This window comes from Medicago truncatula, chromosome 1, assembly GCF_003473485.1.
Source record: "Medicago truncatula cultivar Jemalong A17 chromosome 1, MtrunA17r5.0-ANR, whole genome shotgun sequence".
Classification (NCBI taxonomy): Eukaryota; Viridiplantae; Streptophyta; class Magnoliopsida; order Fabales; family Fabaceae; genus Medicago; species Medicago truncatula.
In genome coordinates this window covers 45,089,620-45,113,040 of record NC_053042.1, presented here as the reverse complement: position 1 = coordinate 45,113,040, position 23,421 = coordinate 45,089,620, and the positions used below count along the sequence as shown (strand labels likewise).

Below are 23,421 nucleotides of genomic sequence, written 5' to 3'. Positions count from 1 at the left end.
GATTAGCCTATAAGATATCGACGCCTTTGCAACTATATTCGGTTGTCTCCTAATAAATTTTATCTTAAATTCAGAAACTCCAAATATGATTAGAGTGAAATACTACTTGTGAATCTCTCTCCAATACCACATATTCGGATTTTTGATTGCTTTAAAATGATAGTTTAATTTTTATTTTATTTTTAATAAAGACTTCTTTTAAAAGACCAAGCCATTACTTAAATGATAGTTTAAACTTGATTACTTAGAAGACCAAGTCATTTGTCAATTTTCACATTATGTTAGCGGTCAGTATACGTTTTTTTGTTTTGTTGCAATGTAATATATTTTAAGCTAATGTAAGCACATTAGCCAATTTATTTTATAAATAAAAGTCAAACGTGTTATTCAACTTTTAATTTCCATTTATACCAAATAAAACATGGGAGTATTGCTCATGGAGCCACTGCCACCTTTGAACAAAGTTTTATGGAGCAATTGGTAAGGAGTAAGCAAGGACTTAAATCGTATGAGGGTTATTCATTTTTTTTTGTTAGATTTTACTTAATTTTTGGTTAAATTTTAGATCATTAGAGTCTCTTTTCTTTGAGAAACGTAGGTTAACATAAAAAAAAAAAAAAAAGGAGGACTTCATCCACAAAATTAACGTACAAGGTTTGTTGGCAATGATGATTTCACCTAAGCATGGCAATGGGGTGGGGTGGGGATGGGTTTCACCTTCCTCGTCCCCATACTCTACTCTCATATACTTATCTGTTACCCTCCCATAACGGGGATAAGAAATCGAATTTCATCCCCGTCCTAGACGGATTCGGGTATACCCACTGTAACATCCCGTTTTCCCAATATTTAAAAATTCTTAAAACATAACATTTATCAGAGTAAACATCAAACAACGGGATATCACATATAACGTAATCCAACAGTTAAATAACAATTTAACCAATATCTTAAACATTGCAGCGGAAAATCATAATCATAATTCATAAAACGTTTTGGCACGCAGGCCCCATCAAATAGTTCATAATCGTAATCCATAACATAATAAAAATAACATAATAGTCACGTAAGAGAATGAAGCATGCATAAACATAAACCCCATCCCGTTACGTATCAGAGCGACCTAGACGACACAGTGAAGGCAAGGCCAACTCACGAAAGCAAACTGCACACTAAGCACGATCACCTGCAAGTTACCCATACGAAGGGTAACATTTTCAAGCAGAAGGGGTGAGATTTCATAATCAAATAACATTAATCAATGTAATTGCGAATTATAAATTAACATCATATAATTGGTAAACACTTATCACGTAATCATATATCCAATTATCATGAACAAAATCACATAATTGGTAAACACTTATCACGTAATCACGTATTCAATCATCATCAACAAGACATCTTAATCATGACAATGTGACAATGCTCTTAGACTCCCTATATGCATGTGGTACCAATCGTCATCATAAGTATTAATATACTTTAATCGTGCGGAGGACAAAGCTCCTATAAAACGTGCGGAGGACAAAGCTCCTATTATTCGTGGTGAGGACTAAGCTCAATGAGATGCTATGCATGGACACTTATGAACAAAAACATCGTAATCAACATATCAACATGCATCCAATAATTTGGAGCTAACTTCATCATAAACTTATGCACTTAGTTAAATAACGAAAGCAGCATAAACAGATCACATAAACAAGGTGATATCATTTTATCAATAGCTTATAAATATCAGGAATATCAACCTTCGTATCTTGCATGAATATACAATACATTAGTTCATGTTCATTTAATATCAACATAACTTAAACAACTCTACAGACTGCATTAAACGTCATCATTAGGTCTTAATACCAACTAGGGGTTCACTCTTGATCAACACGTGCGACACAGATCGCACAAACACTCAAGCAATTACATTCTGGTTGTACTCGCGAGGCGAGAGTTCTTACTCGCCATGGCGAGTACCACTCATCTCCCAAACTAATGTTGTTCTGGGTTCCCTCTGATCCTACATTCATTCCTAATCAATACTAGGTATGTTCAGGCACTCTAGGGCATCCAAAGTCCAACTAAAAATGTCGAAACACAAAATATGACATGCACTCTGCCTAAGCTCGCGAGGCGAGAAAGGGTTGCTCGCCATGGCGAGTTGCACCAAACAACTCGCGAGGCGAGAAAGGGTTGCTCGCCATGGCGAGTTGCACCAAACAACTCGCGAGGTGAAGGGAAAGGGCTCGCGTGGCGAGCGATGAAGTTCATCCCTCGCGAGGCGAGGATCATCACTCGCCGTGGCGAGCGATGAACAGAAGCACGGGCAGACTAGGGTTTTTCTCAAAAATCCATCACACAACATGGTTCAAAGCCTAATTTTGATTCCATAATCCATCCTAAACATGTTTTAAGGTTAAAGGACGGTTTCTACATCAATCTAAACAAGTTTTACCGTTTGATCCTCAATTTTTAGGGTTTTGACCTAATTCCAAAACTTTTCTAAATCAATCCTAACTTTGTCAATTAATCATCAGAATTACAACGATCAATGCTATTGAATCATTAGTCTCACCCTTACCTTGTTTGAAGAAAATCGCAGCACTCTTGGTCTCTTGCTCCTCTCTAAGCTTTTCTCCCTTTTTCCAAAAGTTTTCACGTACAATGTTTTTTTTCTAAGACTAGGTCTAACCTTTATATACCTCTTCTTAATTACTTATCTTATCTCACTTTCTCCCCCAAAACTATCTAAAATATCAAAACAACCCTTAACTAAATATTTTATATTATTTTCAAATCTTTATTTTATTTAACAATAAAATAATTCTCATATCCTTATCAAATCTTCCAAAGCTCATAACTTAACACGTCATCAATCAAATCATCATAAATCATCAAGACATACCAAAATCATGCATATATTATATAAATATAATATAATCACCTAAACTCGATTAAATAAACGATTAAACGAAAGTGGGCGTTACACCCACCCCATCCCCATCCCCGAAGTGGATAATTTTTTTAAATAAAAATAAAAGTATTTTCAACCTCGAGCGCAATGTTGTAATGCATTGTCAAGGAAAAGGATGATGGAGATCGATGACTATGGTAATGGAGAAGAGAGAGGCCGAGAGTGTGAAATATGAAAGGGGATAAAAGAGAATTATGATAAGTGGGTGTCATCTGAAAGACGGAGACTTTGACTGTGTGAATGAAATAATTTAGGGTTTCCATTTCTCTTTATATAAAAAGGGTAACAAATTGATTTTCTGCTTTCGGGACGGGTTTGGGTATGGATTCGGGGTGGGTACATATATCCACGTTATCCGTCCCGTACTCGTATTTTCCAATCGAAAAAAACCCAAACTCATATTCAAACTCAGTCAAAGCGGGAAAAACCCATCAAAATAGGTTTGGTTCGGACGGGTATCCGCCGTATGGGTTTTGTCACCCTCTTCTCAAATTCAACCAACTTATACACAAATATTGTTAATAGGACTACTTCAACTACTTATACATATTTTGCAATATCTAAAAAGAACTTCTTGATTTATTAAATCCTCAAAAAATAAAAATATTGATTTTCAACTAGAATTAATAATAGTAGACTCGCGTCATTTAAACAAATTTTTTTTGACAATGTATTATAAAATGTATAAAAATACATTATTTATAACTTCTTTCTTTTTCTAATGGATCATTTGTAACCATTGATGTCATTTGAAAAGAAAAAATAACTAATTAAAATCAAGTTCATATATACATAATCTCAAGAGCGTTCTTATATATACTGCATGCAATTTTAATCTCAAGAGTGTATTTTATTCATATTTTAATTTTTTCCCCTTAATTTAAGAAGTTATTAGTTTATCACTATATCATTGTTGCTAGTTAACTTAAAATAATGTCACTTTGAGGCAAAGAATGATACTCTTGGAGTCTCAATGAATCTTGTTCCTCTCATAGCTACTAATTTATACTTTCTTCCCACGTTTGCCACCCATCATTTATCATTTTTGGTCAATTCGAGACTTATGCTTGGTTTTATAAAAAAAATAAAATAAAAAAATAGGTACGTTGTTAGATATCTTAGAGTTTAGTCCGATATTAGTATAGTACCTTGTAAAAAAAAAATTGGTCGGATATTGGTATCATATAGAAAAAATTAATTCAAAATTAAATTTATTTTAACTAGCGTTCAGACGGACACTCCCGTGTCCATCTGTCCGCTTTTTCTACTGCACTAACGTATGCGTTGATTTGATTATTTTTCTATTTATAAGTTTGGTGTTTAATATAATCTCATTTTGATTTTAAAAAAAAAAAAAAAAAAACACACACACACAATTGATAGGGATAAAAAAAATGATAAACTAAAATATGTAAATATATTTTTATTGTTTAGGTTAGCCAAAAATTGTTGTTGCAACATCCAAAATAAACTCGATCGTTTGTACAAGTTATCAACATAAATAATAAACATAGATCAAACGTACATTTAAAACATGTGCTTTGTGTATGTATGTTTGAGTCTCATTCTTAAACATTTTGAGAAATAAGAAGGCATTAAAAGATAGTCAGTGAAGAACATCACGACACTTTGTATTCTTCATTCTTTCTCCATCTAATCACTCGTCCATTGGTCTATATAAAAATAAGTTAAGAATAAGAGAATAATAAAATATATAAAGAAAAATTAGGACTAAAAATTAATACAATAAGTCTCCTTAAAGAATAACACAATAAATAAAAAAGGAAGAATTGAACCATACTTCTGCATTTGCATCTGGTAGTCGAGGATGTTCGTTTCCTTTTTCTAATTCCTCCATTAAATTGCTTGATTCCTCTACATGTATTTCATATCCCTCTAAAATTTCTCTCTCACACACGCTCTCATCTTGTACATAAGAAGGAAGGTAAAAAGTCGAAGTCATATGTTAGAAGCCATATTCTTTATGTAGCCTTAGTTCATCTCAATTGTATCCATAGCACCGTCACCACAATATTTGGTTCCCGCTAGCCTATTGTGCTTGCCTCCGGCGGCCAACAATGTCGCTCTTTGGTTAACAGAAGACGAAAAAAACACAGCAAAAACAATAAATATAAAAAATAGTAATCACACTTTCGGAATATCTCATACAGTACTTTGGCGAGATTTCTTTTTTGTTTGTCCATATAAATTGATTAATCTTCATAATCAATTGCCAAAAATTTCACCAAATAAATGACCCTCCACAATCTTCATGCAATGCTTACTTTTGAGCAACCATTTACTATGACCTCTTATTTAAGGGTTGTCGAGAATTTCTAAGCAACAAAATATGTCACCCAAAAAAATCCTATCGCTAAAGAAAAAATATGATATCAAATACTATAATTTAAATGCAAATTACGATGAAATGATACATGGAACTAACCTTTTGATTTGTTCCTCTTTGCTATTGTTACAAATGGACCCTTTTAGAAAAATTACAGCATTGAGGAACTTTATCTTCTCCACATTCTTCCGTTGCATTTTTTATTCTGGTATCGGTGTTGTGGTGTATCTTATTTAGTAGCTGTATTTGTATGGTAGGGGTTGTATCTTATGAGAAAGGTAGCAGTTTTGTTTTTTGAATAGTTACGTGAGATAGTTATTAAACTTGTAAGGGCAATTTATGATTTTTTTAAAAAGGCTACACCAAAAAAAATATTGCCTTTATTAATAGGTATATAATATATGATGTGACATTGAGTTATTAGACGATGGATACATACTTAACAAAACTTCAAAGATACCACAATGTTCACAGAAAAAACAACAGATAGTAGATGATATTATAACAATAAATTAGTTGATTGATGTTGAAGTGTTTACTAAAATTAGCCGTTGAACTATGTAATAAATATAAAATAACATAAATATACATATATTTTCCTTAAAAAACACATATATTTTTAATTAATATTAATATTTTAATTATCTCAATTAAGATAATGGGGTTAAAAACAAAAGGAATATATTATAAGTTATAAGTCCGTGAGAGAATGATGTTAATAAACAACTCTAGCTATCCAATATAAGATTGTGGTTTTGCCTTGTCAAACAAAGCCTTAAAAATCAAATCAATTTTAAACAAAAACATCATAACATCAAAAAATTATTGAAATCAAGTTTGGAACAAAATCGTGATTGCTTTTCAACTCTCTTATTTATGAGAAATAATATTTATACAACTATTTTTCGACAACTTTTATGATAACTCTCTTTTATCCTCTCATGATATTCCTACTCCACTCTTTTCTTTCTTTCTCGATTGTTTTTGTCCAATTAAAATAGAGAAATAAAAGTTTGCCAAAATTGTCTAAAAATACAAATATCATTCCTCTTTATTTATTCATACATGGTAAAAGAAGCCACGTGAAATGGGGTAATAAAGTGTCGACAATTAGCAAAATGTTCAATCCTTTCATTCAAAAGAAGATAATGTTTCATGACCACACAACTTTATTATGCCACTACACTTAATACATTTGGAAAGTCAAATCCACTTGTGTTTGCGTTTGGTACATTCCACTCTTGCCAAGAATTTCCATATATTGCTTACATGATGCTGAGAAACCTTTCATATTTTCTAGTTTTTTTTGTATAATTCATCCTTATAAAACCAAATTATAAGATAAAGAGTGTCACTTTCTAGTTTTTTTTGTCAAAAAAAAGAAAGAAAGATAAAGAGTGTCACTTTCTATAAAATCTATTAAGACTTTATCTCTTTTTAACATGTGGTTTGGATTTTTCGAAAACATTCTTGATGCATGAAAAATATTTGTATGGTCTAAATCGATAACCTCTGATATTATATTAAAATTACATATTATTAACTTATCATTATAAAAACCAGTTTGGAAAGTAAAATGTACCACTCTGTGTGAACTATTTTTTAATCTTGTCTCTTTTCAATATGTAATGTAACTTGAATTTTTTTTCTGATACAGACTGTGCACTAAAATACAACATAAAAGGAGAATGCAATAAAATTATAAGCCAAATGTCTGCCTATAGAGATGAAAAATAGGGGGGGGGGGATAAGGAATGTGAGGGAGAATGAGAGAAAAATAAAATTATTGAGCTCTCTCACTCTCTACTAATTTGATTAAATAGAAAAATGCAAAGAAAAATATATATTTTTCTTTTAAAGGACAAAATTCATGTTTAATGTACAATAATCAATCACTGGCAATAGTTATAGATATCCATAGACTAAAGTCAACACTTGGAGCTAATATTTGCAAACTGGCATTTCCAAATTTTCATGAACAACCACTCGAATATCATATAGAAATAGAAATAGAAATAACCATTATGGTAATAAAAGCTATACAATTAATTAACATATATGCACACTCTCAACAGCAGGTAGGAACCATAGGACAACCTTTCAAAGATGAGACCAGTGATCATGTTAAATCAGCTAAGATCTCCTCAAAGAAAAAATAATGCTAAATATTTAAAACATAATAACATTCCTCATCATTAATACATTCTAACACAAATTCTATCATAGTGTATGTTGAAAGCTGCCATGAGATTAATGAAAATTTCTTTAAGCATTCAGCAGAGAATATCCATTATCAACTACACTATTGCCAATCTCTAAGATACCTGTATTGAGCTCCTTAACATATCTCCACACATAATTCAGACCGACAAGAAGCTCGGTGATTATTGCTTCTGTTTTTTCTTGACTCGCAAAGTAAAGAGTTTGTACCAACAACACGTTTGTTCGCGAAACAAAGCTCAGCTGCTCGTAACTTCTCTCAGATTGCCATCTTAACATGTTGTGTGCAAGTGGAGCTAACCATTCTAATATTTTTGTCATTGCTTCGCTCCATTCTTCTGCTAGACTTGCATCGTAAACAGCCGCAGCCATGGAATACGGCTTAAGCCTGGTCCTGAGAGAAGCTCTTACACGCCTCGGTAGCATGTTGTATAGATCATCCCTTGCATCGAGACCAATCAAGTGTGGAGAGGCTGATAGCTTCTCAATCACGACAATAACATTTGCGTAGTGCAGGGCTAAAGAAGCGGCACCGAGGGATTCAGATGGAGGCTTTAACTTGCAAAGAGAACTGAATGTCGGTTTAGTACAATGAGTTACATTTCCAGGAGTATGAAGGTCTAAATCAGCATCTTTGTGATTCTGAGTTTCCAAGGGAATATCATTAGAGTTTGAGTGACAGTCGATGACTGAGGAACTATCTGCAGCAATACAGCCTTTGAAAGGTCCTACTTGAGTCACTCGACTATGTCTTGTGTTATTTTCCTTCCCACTTGTGGTTGTTGAGTGGCCATAATTAAACTTCCAAAACTTGTTGTTTTTACCTGTTACATTATCCGGGACAGGTTTTTTTGAACTTCTTCCGAGAGGTCCTGAGAAAAAATTGATGCCTCTATATTTTCCCGAAATCGGGCCTGACTTCGTCGAAGAGTCGCCAACCGAGTGAAGAATGCTAGTTTTATTTGCTCTAACATTTTGATCTGATTTAGCAGTAGAAGGACCAAGGGGTCCTGAAGCAAATCTGGTAACATTATTTTGGGATGGATGGACTGAAGATTGCAATAACTCTGAGACCGCCTGACTGCCGCGAATGTGATCAGAATTGGGAACACTACGATTCGTGGTTTTACCAACATTTATTACCTCTTCAATTCCAAAAACTTTGTTAATCCTACCAAGTATTGTAAATAAAGATCGTGCTAAAAATTGAACAGTGTAATCATATGTCCTGTTCCACACAGAATTAGACTGTAAGTTCTTCACCTCCAGCTTCTTCCATGCAACCTGCTTCTGATACTCGATCAAATTCGGCCCATCCGACTCACTGTAAACCTTCATTCTCTTAAGAGTTTGCTCAAGATCAGCGAGCATTTCCATCTCTTGGTACAAGCTCGCGTTAATCGATACAAACTTTTCCATCCTTTTGACCTTTTTATCCATTTTCTTAAAAGACATTACCCACCCATACGAATCAAAACCACGGGTAATGAACATATCGAAGGCCTTCTCAAAATTCTTCAGTCTTGGATCACTGCATTTCTTCGCAAGCCTAGCCACAGATTCGGCCACATGTGCCATACTCTCAAGCATCTCTTGACTGATTAAACGTACAATAAAATTTTCATCGTCGGAAACAAGCTTCTTGATACCGACCGAATTTGAAATCTCATCTCGCAACTTGGCAACCTGTTTATCACTCAAAGACTGCCACACATTGACAAGCTTGGACATCGATTTCGCAGCTTCAAATGCTAACACTCCAATCTCTGCTTTCTCAGAATTAGAATCATCCTTACGTTGAGTCTTCCATAGACTTCGAAACCATGATTCAGCTACCATCGCTTACCTAAGAATGGCAAAAAAAAAGCTCTTTTAAGACAAGTCCTTGGTAATAGCTCTGCAATACTCAGCAAATAACACACAATATTGTTAAAAAGGGAACTAAATATAGAGCTACAGATATATTTCAATTTCAACTCATGCCAAACTATTCCAAGCATTTTTTTATTATTTAAAAGTTGAATATATCATCTTTTGTTTTGAAAATTTCATGATTCAAAGTACAACAATTATTTGGGAATTAAAAAGCAACATTTTCAACCCACACGGGTTGGCCCGGTGGTGTTGGCTTGAGACCTTGGAGTATGCTCCTCTCAAGGTCTCAAGTTCGATTCCCCACAGTGCCAATTTCAGTGGGCTAGTCCGTACAGAGTTTTTGCTCTGCCTTTAAATGGGGCTCTCCCCGCAAGTGGACGGACCCCTTCAAATTAGTCTATCCTCGGACCGGATACTGAGTTTTAAAAACAAAAACACAATTTTCCTCTTGCAAAATTTGGCTATTCAACTTAAGCCGGGATTAGTCATAATTTTGTAAAGTTACCACCAACCGTATTGCTAGACCAAAAACAATTACAAAATGAGTAGCTAGCTTTTCAATTAAAAAATAAGAAAAGATTAAATAAATAGGCCAGTAAAACCAAAAACAAAATTTGCTTCCTCAAAAAATAAGTAATTTCTTGCATCAACTTCTACTAATATTTTTGAAGAGTATATTCTACTACTAATTAAAAAAAATGAATAACATGACATGGACAAAAATCTGAAGATTCTATTGAATCTTTTAAGGGGTGAGTGGTTCCAGTTGACACCAATTCTGACTCTATTGATGTAAATCAGCAAAACCCAGATTCAAAAATTCAATTTGTGTTTGAAATTGAGAAGCATTTAATTAAAATCAAGCACTTGAGACATTAAATGGTTCACATGGGTCATAATTAAGCAATTAAAGTGGTAGTAAGAAGCATGTAATAGAAACAAACAAAAGGAGAAGACCCAGAAACTCACCGAGACGAGACTTAGCAGAGGAATCGTTGAGGTGAAGAAGTAAACAGTGGAAAATGGGAAGTGTGGAGGAGAGAGAGAGAGAGAGAGAGAGAGAGAGAGAGAGAGAGAGAAGTGTGTATGGAAAATGAATGTGCGCGTGTGCGTGCGTTCAGTAAAATGAAAATAAAAGTGGAAATTGCTCAGAAACAGAGAGAGAGAAAGAGAAAGCGAGCGTGTGAAAATCAAAATTAATAAAGATAGATATAAAGAATTTCCATCTTCGTTATTAGTTATTACTATTTTTCATTTCCTTGTTCACACATTACACTATTTTACACTATTATTTTGTGGAATCAAATTAATTACTATTAGTACTTTTACCTTTTTTTCTTTTGGTAAGAAAACCGTGGTTTTGTCTTGTTCTACTTTAACATAAACTGTCCCAAAACTTGGTTCAATCCTTGTTGTACTCTACAACATAAAAATAGGCTATGTTTCACATGGAAAGGTGGATTCCATTCCCATGGGAAGGGTGAATTTGGACCATAGATATATTAATAAATAAATTGAATGGCTAGGATTCTTCACCTATAACCCTTTTATAACTTTTTGATTTTCATCCTTTAACAAAAATTTGTACCCCACAATCGGACCCCACCTATAGGAAAAATGTTATTTTAATTTTTGGACTTTATACACAATTTTAGACATATGTAGCAATGGGCCTATGTAGCTAACCGAAAATCTTCAAGCCCAAATGAACATTTATATTGAAACCACCACATATAACAAAAACATTGAGTAAAATTTGGATAAATAATTTTGGTTAAATAATTTCGGCCTCCAGAAGTATGTCGAAGCATAGAGAATTGATGAAATATTTTAATATATTGTTATGGAATTTTTATTGATGATAAAAGTTAAAAAAAATTAAAAACTTTTTCTTTAGAAAAATTACAATGTGGTAAGAATGAATAGAAAGAAAATATCATTTAGCGTTGATGAACAGTTCATACAACCAGTTCCAGATCTATGTTGTAAAATCCAACGACGTTAGTAATGGAAAAGATTTATATAATCATCGGATTGGTCTAAATCGTTGGATTTAATTTAGGATTTCGAAGGTTTGGACCGGATTTGATTTTGGATTTAATTCGTACGAATTTAAATTTCTACTACATTTTCTAATAATTTTAAAATACAAAAATTAACATTACAAACTATCCTCTTAGAAACTAATCAACTTAGTAACTGGTACTTGGTTGAACGTTCACTAACTAATCAAACTCTTGTTATCGATTGAAAGAATCTTGATTAGTCAGTGAACGTTCATCCAATAATGTTGTCATTAGGGTTACAGTTGTCATTAAGGTTATAGTTGTAAGCTTGGTCAGCCGATAACAATAGTTTGATTAGTCAATGAACATTCATCCAATTACTTTAACTCCAAGATTCTTTTAGTTAGGGCAAGAGTTGTGAGTTTGATCAGTCGTGATGAAATCTTTGTATTAGTTTAGGTCGAAGAATGTTGTCATTAGGGTTATAGTTGTCATTAGAGTTGTATGCTTGGTCAGTCGATAACAATAGTTTGATCAGTCAGTGAACGTTCATCCAAGTACTTTGACTCCAAGATTCTTTTAGTTAGGGCAAGAGTTGTGAGTATCATCAGTCGTGATGAAATCTTTGTATTAGTTTAGGTCGAAGAATGTTGTTATTAGGGTTATAGTTGTCATTAGAGTTGTATGTTGTAAGCTTGGTCAGTCGATAACAAGAATTTGATTAGTCAGTGAACGTTCATTGACTAATCAAGATTGTCAATAACAAGAGTTTGATTAGTCAATAAACGGTCATCCAAGTACTTTGACTCCAAGATTCTTTTAGTTAGGGCAAGAGTTGTGAGTTTCATCAGTCGTGATGAAATCTTTGTATTAGTTTAGATCGAAGAATGTTGTCATCAGGGTTATAGTTGTCATTAGAGTTAGAGTTGTAAGCTTGGTCAGTCGATAACAATAGTTTGATCAGTCACTGAACGTTCTTAGTTATGTTCTTAACACGTGTGTAAAAAAAACTACTTAAAATGTCTCAAATCTATAGGGACCAAAAACATTGTTATCCCATTTTTTAATTTGATTTTAATAAGTGTATAAAATATTTATTGGTTTTTTCTAAATTACCTTTGAAGAATGGTGGGTAATTTACCCACCAACCAATGAAAATGAGCAATTTATTTGTGGGGTCAAGATAGTTCATGAATATGTGCTTATGTGGCTAATGTGTATTGGTTGGGGTAAATTACCCATCATTCTTTCATGGGTAGCCTAGTTGTCACCATATTTATTTACATTACATAGATCAAATGACAAAAAACAAATGTTAGTTAGATCAAATGGCCAAAATCCTGCCAAGTGGCACTAAAAAAAATATTATTATTAGAAATCACATTTTTTAATCCAACAACAAATAACTCGTATTAACAAATAACAACCAGTCTTCTCCAATCCTCAACATTCCTAGCATCTCCTCTCCAGCAACCGCCCGTCACCACCACCGCCTGTCACCTTCATTTCGATCCTTAATCATCACCGATCCGAAACCTTTTCTTCTCTAAACGCCGTCAGCACCGGCCGTCTAAATCGAACCATAACCTAGATTCGTTCCCAATTCGTTCCCGACATGACAGATCGAGTCAACAATCCTCGCCGTCGAACAACTATTGACGAAATCTCCCATGGGAGGGCTTCGAGTTTGGGATCTGCATCCGGAAATTGTTCATCTCGTCCGAGGGGCACTAATTGCTGGTGTGGAACGCGTACAGTGCTTTTGACGTGTAGGCAATAACACACATACCTCAGATTCACTCCCACCAATTGCAGTGTGGTCTCGTTTTTGGAAAATACTAAGGATTTCATCAATATCCATAATGCAGTTTCTACCAAGATAACAAAAAATCAGTCAAAGTTGGTCAAAAGTTAAAATCAGTCAAGATAACAGCCGCAAAGCATAAAAGAAAAACATTGAAGAAAAACACAGAAGAAAAACATATTTTTATTCATCAATATCCTCATCGAAGGAATTAATTTGAAGAATATTCCACCAAAAATAATTCAATAATTTTCAGACCAACTAAAAATCAATAATTTCTATGTTTAAGTTACCAATCACAAAACACAATGTTCTAACAATAAAAAATTAGGTTAAAAAAACAGACCTGGAGAAGAGGAATGAAACTTTTTGGGCTTGTTAAAGTTAGGAGACGAAAACGACATCGTAGCGGTAGCGTTAGCAGCAGCAGCTGCAGCGGCGGCTTTTCTAGCGGCGATAGCTTTTCGTCCGGCGAAATTTGTTCAGTTTAACAGATCTGAAGATTTTCAGCAACCAAGTGGATGAAGGTGTGGAATTTTCGACAAAGAGAAGAAGGTAGATAACAAGCCTGTCTTCAACAAGGAGGAGAGGTGTGAGCGGTGTGTGGATGTGAGCGGTGTGTTGAAGAACAAGGAGGAGGAGGAGAAGAATGGAGTGGAGCTGCCTGCTACCGTGTTTTGTGTGTTTGGATTTTGTGGTGTGGATAGTTATTTTTAAAAAATGGGAGGTGTAGTTCACAATATAATATAATAAGTTATTAATCATTTTTTGTCTCAGCTGCAATTCCAAACAAAACCAATGGCAACCTGTTTGACTGGCTATTGCAGGTAAAAAACCACCTTTCCCATGGTGGGAAGGTTTTATACCTTCCCATGTGAACAGCCACCATAAAAATAGGGTAAACTTTAGGTGGCGTTTCATATGGGAAGGTGTAAAACTTTCTCACCATGGGTCAATTAATTTTTACCATTTGATTAAATAAAGTACATAGTATTACCATGCTCACTCAACATTAGATTTTTTTCTCATTATCTTCCTTAACCATTCTCTCTTCCCCTAGTCTCTTTGGGTCTCACCACCACCGGTCTAGCACCACCACCACCAACTCTCCTTCAGCCTTTTTGTCATTGAACGTCTTGATTTTGGCAAAGATAGTATTTCTCATTCTTCTACTATTTTCCTCAAAGCTTTCATTTTGAAAAACAAAACATTAAAAGAACAAAAAAAACTCAAGAAATTGTTGCCTGGTTTTCTATAACCCCATTTTGTGGACTGATTTTGACAAAAAAAAAACTCCACAAACTGCTGATTTAACATGTTCATCGGAATATCAATTCCCAAAAAAACAAACTATAATTTTCCAAATTTCCAGCCTACATATGCATAGAAATTTATCAGTTAATTAAGAAATTAAGGGAAATCATGTTGAGGGTTGTTATTGTCTTATTGGGGATATGCAAATATTTGTTTGGCTTAAGAATAATCATTCATTTTTTTGTTTAAAAGAAGAAGAAAAAAACAATAATCAATCATGTATTCATTTACATAAGTTTCCAACATTTTAGTGCCTTCAGATCGAGTGCAAACTGCAAAGTGAAGAGAGTGGATATGACATGAGTATTGGTGTGTTTAATGGTGATAGGTGGCGATGCTATGGAGGGGCTGGATATGGAGTATTAGTGTGTTTGATGTTGCCGGTGGATGAGGGAAAGGCATGGAGGAGAGAGAATGGTGGTGTAAGTGTGTAAAAGAAAATCTAGTGTGAAGAGAGTATTATAAGAATGTATTCCTGATTTGATCTAAATGTCAAAATAAACTTTCCCATGGTGGGAAGGTTTTACACCTTCCCATGTGAAAAGCCACCTAAACTTTACCCTATTTTTCACATGAAATATTTAAGCTAATGGATGATGATAAGTTACTCTAAGTTACTTTAAGCTAATTTATCACCTATTTTAATCCAAAAAAAATATTTATCAGCTGTTTCCTATTTTTGTTGTTATGAACTATAAATTCAATGTTTGTAATTGTAGAGATTAAGGATTTACAATGAATAACAAAACTTTTTTTTTTTAAAAAAATAATTAATATTGCTGTATTTTCAAGATTAAATTTGAATTCATACATTTGGTTAAGTTGGAGACATCTTATCATCTCGTACAAATGTTTTTTTAGTACTTAGGGATGAAATGGATTCACTTTACTCTATTTGATAATATAGAGACAAGTAACTCAATTAGTTGAATTAAATGATTTAAAGAGTTGAGAAGTTAAAGGTCGACGATTGAATTTTAGCAAAAGGGAAACTAACGTAACAACATACATACTAATATTTGTCATTAAAAAAGAATATTGTATTTAATTTTTTTTGGTTTTATCTTTTATTAATACTACTTGAGATTTATAATTCTATGAAAGGAACCTAAAAAATGAATACATAGCATTGAGGTCTTTATGTCGATATTAGTTATAGTCAGTCAATGGATAATAGTCTAAGTCAATATGAAATTAGAAAAATACTCATGGACATGCTTATTTTCATTGAAAATAATCAAATATAAAAACACCTTCCCATATCACCAAGTCAGTATATAAAATACGTGAGTTGTGATGAACCTAGGGCACTAGATGGATGTTTGAGGGTGTTTAAACATAAGGAGTGCAATTTTATGGTATCAACGTTTACTTTGACGCTCTTTCTCTAATATTCATTTTTTTATATGTAAAATTTATAGTGTCTCACTATTTTTATATGAAATCCATTTAAAAAAAAAGGAAATATGAATTGTATCCAATAAAAAAGAGGGATTAAGATAGAGTGTTAGAATAAGTCTTGCTTACACTTCTTATAAAAGATAGGAAGAGGTGGATCCATCAAAGACTTGTTAACTGAAATGAGAGCAAGGCATATGATTGAGAGTAAAATTTTACAATTGGTCGAACATTATCAACATTTCTAAACATAAACGACTATAATTTATATAAAAAAATAACTAACACGAAGAAAAGAGAAAGGAAAGTTGTTTGAAACTTGAAATTAATTAATAAAGGTCATGCTAATCGGTGCTTAGGGAGCACTGGTTAAGAAGTTAAATATCGTAATATTTATATTAACTGCTTAAATAATGATCCAAAAAGGATAATATTTGCATTCAAAGTTATGTAATCAATGCATTAAATGCTTTATCTTTTGTCTTAAAATTTCCTCTTTTGCATTCTCACGTAGCATTACCCAATTAAATAATTAGACATGTAAGGTTGATTTAATGGTTGGAATAGGTTTAGGGTGGGAATATGTCAGGTCAGTCTAGAACGATTTACTACTTAGCCTACATCAGGTCTAGGTCATATTTACCATTTATTTTTTATTTTTTTACATTGTGAATGTTAGGACTTTTTTTAAAAGTTTATTTAGGTAAAAATGTCAGACCGTAAAGACTATAAAAATAACCTTTTATGTTTATCAGACTAGTGTACTTAAACAAATGTGTAAAAATACTATTATTCTATTAAAATTTGTAATTTGAATTAATTATAAAATTGTTTTTTTAACAAAAAAAATTGTTATCTTTTTCAGTTGTTTAAGCATATTAGTCTACTTTAATTTTTTGTACATTTTTACTTAGAAAGTCAAACTGGCTCACTTTAATTGATTTTTTTTATGTCTGTATTTAAATTTATTATTATAAACTAGAATTAAAATATGGTATCATATATAGTCAAATTTTCAAAAAGGTCGTGATAAATATCAAAATGGAGTTTACTTTCATTGGTCTATTAATTAATTAATCTATTAAATACGTTTATATGAAATAACCTTTTAAATATGATTATCTTTTAAAGTAGGTTAACATGTCATATTAGATTTCAAAAGATCAAAATCAGGCCTAAAATATAAGTTTATGATAGGATACACTATATATCAGATTTAGACCTTAATTTTTTTTATTTTTTTTTATAAGTCATTCAGGTCTTACAAAGCCTAATATAGTCTAGTCTATTTTCAACCTTAATCGAGACCGTTGAGAAATTGAGCTATAAAAAGATAAATAATTTAATTTCACTCTGAGTAAAACAATAACAATATCAAAATATCGACGGCAATAAAGATCGTTAAATTATATTATATATTTCTATTTATCAAAATATATACTTCTTCTGTTGTCTGTGTAATTTACCATGGTTTAAGGTTTTTTTTTTTTTTTTTTTAAAGAAACACGGTTTAGGGTTTGCTATATATAGCTGAGTTTGCATGGAAATTAGGGTAGCTGAATTTGCATGGAAATTAGGGTATTTTGTTTGTAAACGTATTAAATAAGTGTACAACAACTTGTCAAAAAAAAAAAAAAGTCTAGAGAAACAATAGATATATACAAACGATGACACAACATGATAGGAATGAAAAACTCATCAGTGAGGAGAAATATTAGGGATTGCTACATTTTAGAGGGAGTTTGATAGGTTAAATTGGTGTGCTGCCTTTTAGATGAAATTTGTTAGGTTAAATTGCTGCTAACCTAATGCAACATTTTAGAGGAAAATTATTAGGTTAAGTTGTGATGGGATAAAACCGCAAGTGTACGGTTCTATCGAAGTAGTAAAAAGAGAGTATCGTTCCGACAGGGAGTTTGTTTAATTCGATTAACTTTAATTGATGATTAGAAGAAAATTAAGTTGCAAAGTTGGGGTTTTCAAACGGTTGAAAGATAATATAATAAAAAGAGCCTTGGGATCATTGGTCCGTCGTGGTGACAAATCCTTCACAAATCAAACTATTAAACCTAGAACCTTATGTTAGACCTAACTTCTAAAGACAGTTTCTCTTATGTTCCTCTAGCAATCAAGCCTATTTCGCTGACTTGGTTACTATTAGATCTTGGTTCCTTTAGCAACCAAGCCTATTTCGCTGACTTAATTACTATTAGAATCCTTGAAGTTCGAAACTTATATGTCTCAAAGATTGTAAAGACTATTTCGCTGCCTTTACAATCCTTGTCTAAATTCATTTGTTCGAATATCAAAGCTTCACTTTCGTTTTATGAATTGATATTTGAGATGATGGATTAACAATTATCAAACCTTCAACTTTCGTTTCTACAGTTTGATAATGGTTAATTCAAGTTAAAATAGTGAATTTAGATTAGAAATTCGGGTTACATAAGATTAGGGTTAAAACTTGGTTTGATTAGGATTATGTCATTAGACTTATCCAACAATCCCAAGACAAGAGAAGTCTACTCACTCATGTTCATCGTAGACATGGAGAAGAAGGGAAAAAACATAAAAGTAAATAACAAGAAAGTAAAGGAAAAGAAAATAACTTTTATTAAGAAAGACAATTGTCACTTATTGAATTCCAAGAATAAAAGATGAATATTTGTGATGGCTAGCTACTCTATTTATAGTTTACATTCGACTTAGATTCTAAGCAATTATATTACTAGAATGTTCCACAAGAAACTGTGGGCTTTTTGGTAAAACTAAAATAGAGTAACTTAAAATCTAAGCAAAAACAACAAAAGGTGTTCTGGTAGGTGGCACGGCCGTGCCAATGTTAACACGGGCCGTGCCAAGCTTCTGACTTGGAGGAGACATATTTTTGTCTCCGAATATTCATATTTTTGCTCCGAATCAGCTCCAAACCCCTTTCTTTTGCTCCAAGATTCAATCAATCAAATATTCGTTCCTGAAATATAATAATATGCAATTGAAGTAAAATAGCTCTAAAAGGAAATAACATTTAAATAAAATAAACTTAAATCTAAATAAAACGAAACTAAATATTATACTAAAATGACTAATTATTGACTCATCAAGTTGTTGCAGACCAAATAAAATTTATAAATAAGGATACGATTCTTCTGCTGTCTGAGTAATTTACCACGGTTTAGGTTTTTTTTATTTAGAGAAACATGGTTTAGGGTTTGCTATATATAGCCCAGTTTGGATGAAAATTAGGGTATTCTGTTTGTAAACGTATTAAATAAGTGTACAACAACTTGTCAAAAAAAAGTCTAGAGAAACAATAAATATATACAAACGATGACACAACATAATATGAATGAAAAGCTCATCAGTGAGGAGAAATATTAGGGATTGCTGCATTTTAGAGGGAATTTGATAGGTTAAATTGATGCGCTGCATTTTAGACGGAATTTGTTAGGTTACATCGCTGCTAACCTAATGCAGCATTTCAGAGGAAAATTATCAGATTAAGTTGCTACAGACCTAATAAAATTAATAAATACAGATATTTATCGTTTTAGAAAAAAGTGTTTATTGATTCAATTAAAAAACAAAGAATTAAAAGACTTGAAATCAAATTAATTACTACAACTACTTCTACTTTTTTTTTTTGTTGGTAAGAAAACTGTGGTTTTATCCCATGAGTTTAGCTTAGGGATATTGCATATTATATGGAGGGGTTAGAGTTCGAACCTCGAATATCCCACTTCTTCACAGTTAAAATGTGTGAGCTCTAACTACTGAACTACAAAATTTGGTTCAATCCTTCTATTTTTACTACGTATTTTAATGTTGAATGTAAATTTTATCCATTTTTTACATGACATATTTAAGCTGATGGATAATGATGAGTTATTCTAAGTTACTTTAAGCTAATTTATCAGTTATTTTAATCCAACAAAAAAATTATCAGCTATTTACGATTTTGTTTTTTTAAATAAAGCTACTTACTATTTTGTTGTTATGAATTATATAGCAATTTTTTTAAAAGAGATTTAATATTATTGCATTTTTAAGACTAAATTTAAATTTATGACATGTAGTTCAATCGGAGACATCTTATCATCTCGTACATTTTTTTTTTAGTATTTGAGGATGAAATTGATTCACCGTAATTTATTCAATGGAGGAATGAGTTACTTAATTGCTCGAATTAAGAAATTTAAGGAGGAGAGGAGCTAAAAGTCCAATGGTCGAATCCTGAAAAAAAAAAAAAAAACTAACATAATAAGAAACACATTAATATTTATCATTAAAATGAAATTCTCTATTTAACTTCTTTTTTGGTTTTATCTTTTATCAATACTACTTGAGATTTATAATTCTATGAAAGGAACCTAAAAAATGAATACATAGCATTGAGGTCTTTATGTCGATATTAGTTATTTCTTCAAAAAAAAAAAAAAACGATATTAGTTATAGTCAGTCAATGGATTATAGTCTAAGTCAATATGAAATTAGAAAAATACTTATCGACATTAATTTTCATTGAAAATAATAAAATATAAAACACTTGCCATATCACCAAGTCGGTATATGAAATGAGTAATATATTTGTTCAACTATTTTATGACAACTTTTGAACAAATATCTACATGATATTCTTATTCTCTCTCTTCTTTTTTCTCTCTCCATTGTTTTTGATCAATAAGAAGAAAAGTAAGGTTTTTTTTTTTTTTGACAAAAGAAGAAAAGTAAGGTTGTCACCAAAGTTGTCATCAATTGAATGTACAAATATCATTACTCATATAAAATACGTGAATTGTGATGAACCTAGAGCACTAGATGGATGTCTGAGGGTGTTTAAACAGGAGTACAATTTTATGGTATCAACGTTCACTTTGACGAGTTCATCTTTGCTCCATTTATGTTTGTTCAATTTACTCATTTTCAATACATAGATGTGTGACACGTGGAACAAACAAATCCAAAGACTATGATTAAAAGATTAGAAATAAGTATTGTTACCATTGGATTTATTTTTACCACATGTCACACATCTATGAAAATTGTTGATAACACATGTTGTTTGGCTGAGAAACACATGTAAAATACCAAAATACCCCTCGACAGTTAACTGCCGAGGAAAAATAAAACCAGCTGCAGTTAACTACCGAGGAAAACCTCGGCAGTTAACTGTCCAGAAAAACGAAGAAGCAAATAATTGACTCAATTTTAATGGCGAAAAGGATGTGGTATCATTTATGTGAGGACCATGAATTTTGATATTTAATGGCACTCAATTTTATTGGATACAATATTTCCATTTTTATCCTCTTATACAATGTTTCAATGACACTCTTTAACATCTCCCTAAAAAAAGGAAATATGAATTGTATCCAATAAAAAGGAGGGATTGAGATAGAGTGTTAGAATGAGTCTTGCTTACACTTCTTATAAAAGATAGGAAGAGGTGGATGTGGGGATCCATCGAAGACTTGTTAAGTGAAAGGAGAACAAGGCATAAAAATGATTGAGAGTAAAATTTTACAATTGGTTGATTATGAAATTAACTTTGATAAATTACATTGCAGCTCAAGAAAACTAGAATATTAATATAAAAATAAATATTTTATTTAGTACTATTATTCTATTAAAATTTGTAATTTGAATTAAATTATAAATTCATTATTTTTTTTTAACAAAAAAAGTTGTTATTATTTTCAATAGTTTAAGCATATTAGTCTACGTTAACTTTTTTGAATATATTTTTTAAAGAAGTCAAACTAGGTTACTGCACTGATTTTTTTTGTGTGTATTTAAATATTTTATTATAAATTAGAATTAAAAATACGATATCACATATAGTTAAATCCTCTAAAAAGTCATGTTAAATATCAAAATGAAGTTTACTTTCATTGGTCTATTAATTCATTAATATATTCAATATAAATCAGATTACATGTTTAAATATGTTTATATGAAACAACCTTTTAAATAATTATCAGACAAAAAAAAACTTTAAAATAGGTTAACATGTTATATTAGCTTTCTAAAGACCAAATTCAGGCCTAAAATATAAGTTTATGAGGATACACTATAGATCAAATATAGACCTTAATTTTTTTTTATAAGTCACTCAAGTCTTACAAAGCCTAATATAATAATCTAGTCTATTTTCAACCCTAAACGGGACCGTTGGAAAATTGAGCCATAAAAAAGATAAATAATTAGTTTCAATCTCAGTAAAACAATAACAATATATTGTAATATTTATCGTTTTAGAAAAAAATGTTTATTGATTCAATTAAAAGACACATGATGTATCCTCCAACAAAAAGAAAAAAGTGATGTAGTTTTTGTTTTTATTTTCAGAAGGATATATGTGACAAAAAAGATTCAATACGCTGTACAAAAAATATTACTTATACTCCCTCCGTCCCATATTGTATGTTGCTTTGGAAATTTTTTTTATCCCAAATTATATGTCGCTTTACAATACCAATGAAATATTAATGTTATTTTTTCTATTATATCCTTAACTATTAATTACTCCATCTTCTTTCAATTATTTCATTTATCTTTTCCATACCATTTATTAAGGATAATTTTGTAAAACAATTTATAATTTCTGTTCTCCACACAATATTAATTACATTTCTTAATACGTGTGAAATGGCCAAAACGTCGTACAATTTCGGACGGAGAGAGTATTTAGTTGAAATTTTGTCCAAAAACATTAGTTGAAAAGTTCTGTTCAATATAATGGACAGGTCGACGCATAAGATAAAGTGTTGAAAAGTTAAAACACGGTTGCGCAATTCAATTGCAATTGCAATTGGTGCTTACTGAATCATTTATTTTTAGTGGCAACCACACGGCATTGTATCCTTTTACTAACATAGCCTCATCAAAGACATTACAAAGCGAATTGCATCCTTGTATCTGAACGTAATTTACTGCATGGGGTAGAGAGAGGCGGCTACCATAGGTCAAACTGAGGGCCACCGCGCGGCTTCTGTTTTCGCCGGTAGAGATGTCACATGGATGGGGAAGGGGGAGACGGGAGGGGGGATAAAGATAGATTGGGCTCTGGCGGGTTCTTGACTTCGGAGATTATCTCTTACAAGACCGAATTAAGAAGCTCTTGTTGCCTTGGAAGAGTCATCATTTGTCTGTGCGGGGATCGTTTGATACTTTTTGAAATATGTCCTGTCTTTGCTACCGAATTATTTTCTCTCCTTCTTCAAGGTTCCCATAGATATCATATCTTCTATCGAATCTTTATTTAAATGTTTCTTTTGGGGGTGGGTGTGAGGAAATTAGGAAAATTCCATGGATTGGAGGGGATACATTTGATTGGAAAAGGAAAACGGAGGTTAGGGGGTTAGAAAAATTAGGGAATTTAATTTGGCTTTGTTAGAAAAGTGGTGTTGGAGGATGCACGTGGATAAAGATAGTTTGTGGTTTAAGGTTCTTGCATCAAGATATGGTTTGGTGGGAGAAGGGT

At 32.1% G+C, this 23,421-nt stretch overlaps 1 protein-coding gene across 2 annotated transcripts; it reads right to left on the bottom strand.

Moving 5' to 3' along the window:
- Positions 1-7,256: 7,256 nt before the first annotated feature.
- LOC11427964 (uncharacterized) lies at positions 7,257-10,545 on the bottom strand. 2 transcript variants are annotated; one of them, XM_003591697.4, is made up of 2 exons: positions 10,386-10,545; positions 7,257-9,387 (listed from the first exon to the last, which is right to left on the bottom strand). In XM_003591697.4, the coding sequence occupies exon 2, from the start codon at positions 9,378-9,380 to the stop codon at positions 7,587-7,589; it is 1,794 nt and encodes a 597-aa protein (XP_003591745.2). In that variant the 5' UTR covers positions 9,381-9,387; positions 10,386-10,545; the 3' UTR covers positions 7,257-7,586. The 2 variants fall into 2 exon arrangements, with proteins under 2 accessions (XP_003591745.2, XP_024640536.1); XM_024784768.2 differs by having other exon boundaries at positions 7,257-9,438; positions 10,386-10,540.
- Between the last annotated feature and the right edge of the window lie 12,876 nt (positions 10,546-23,421).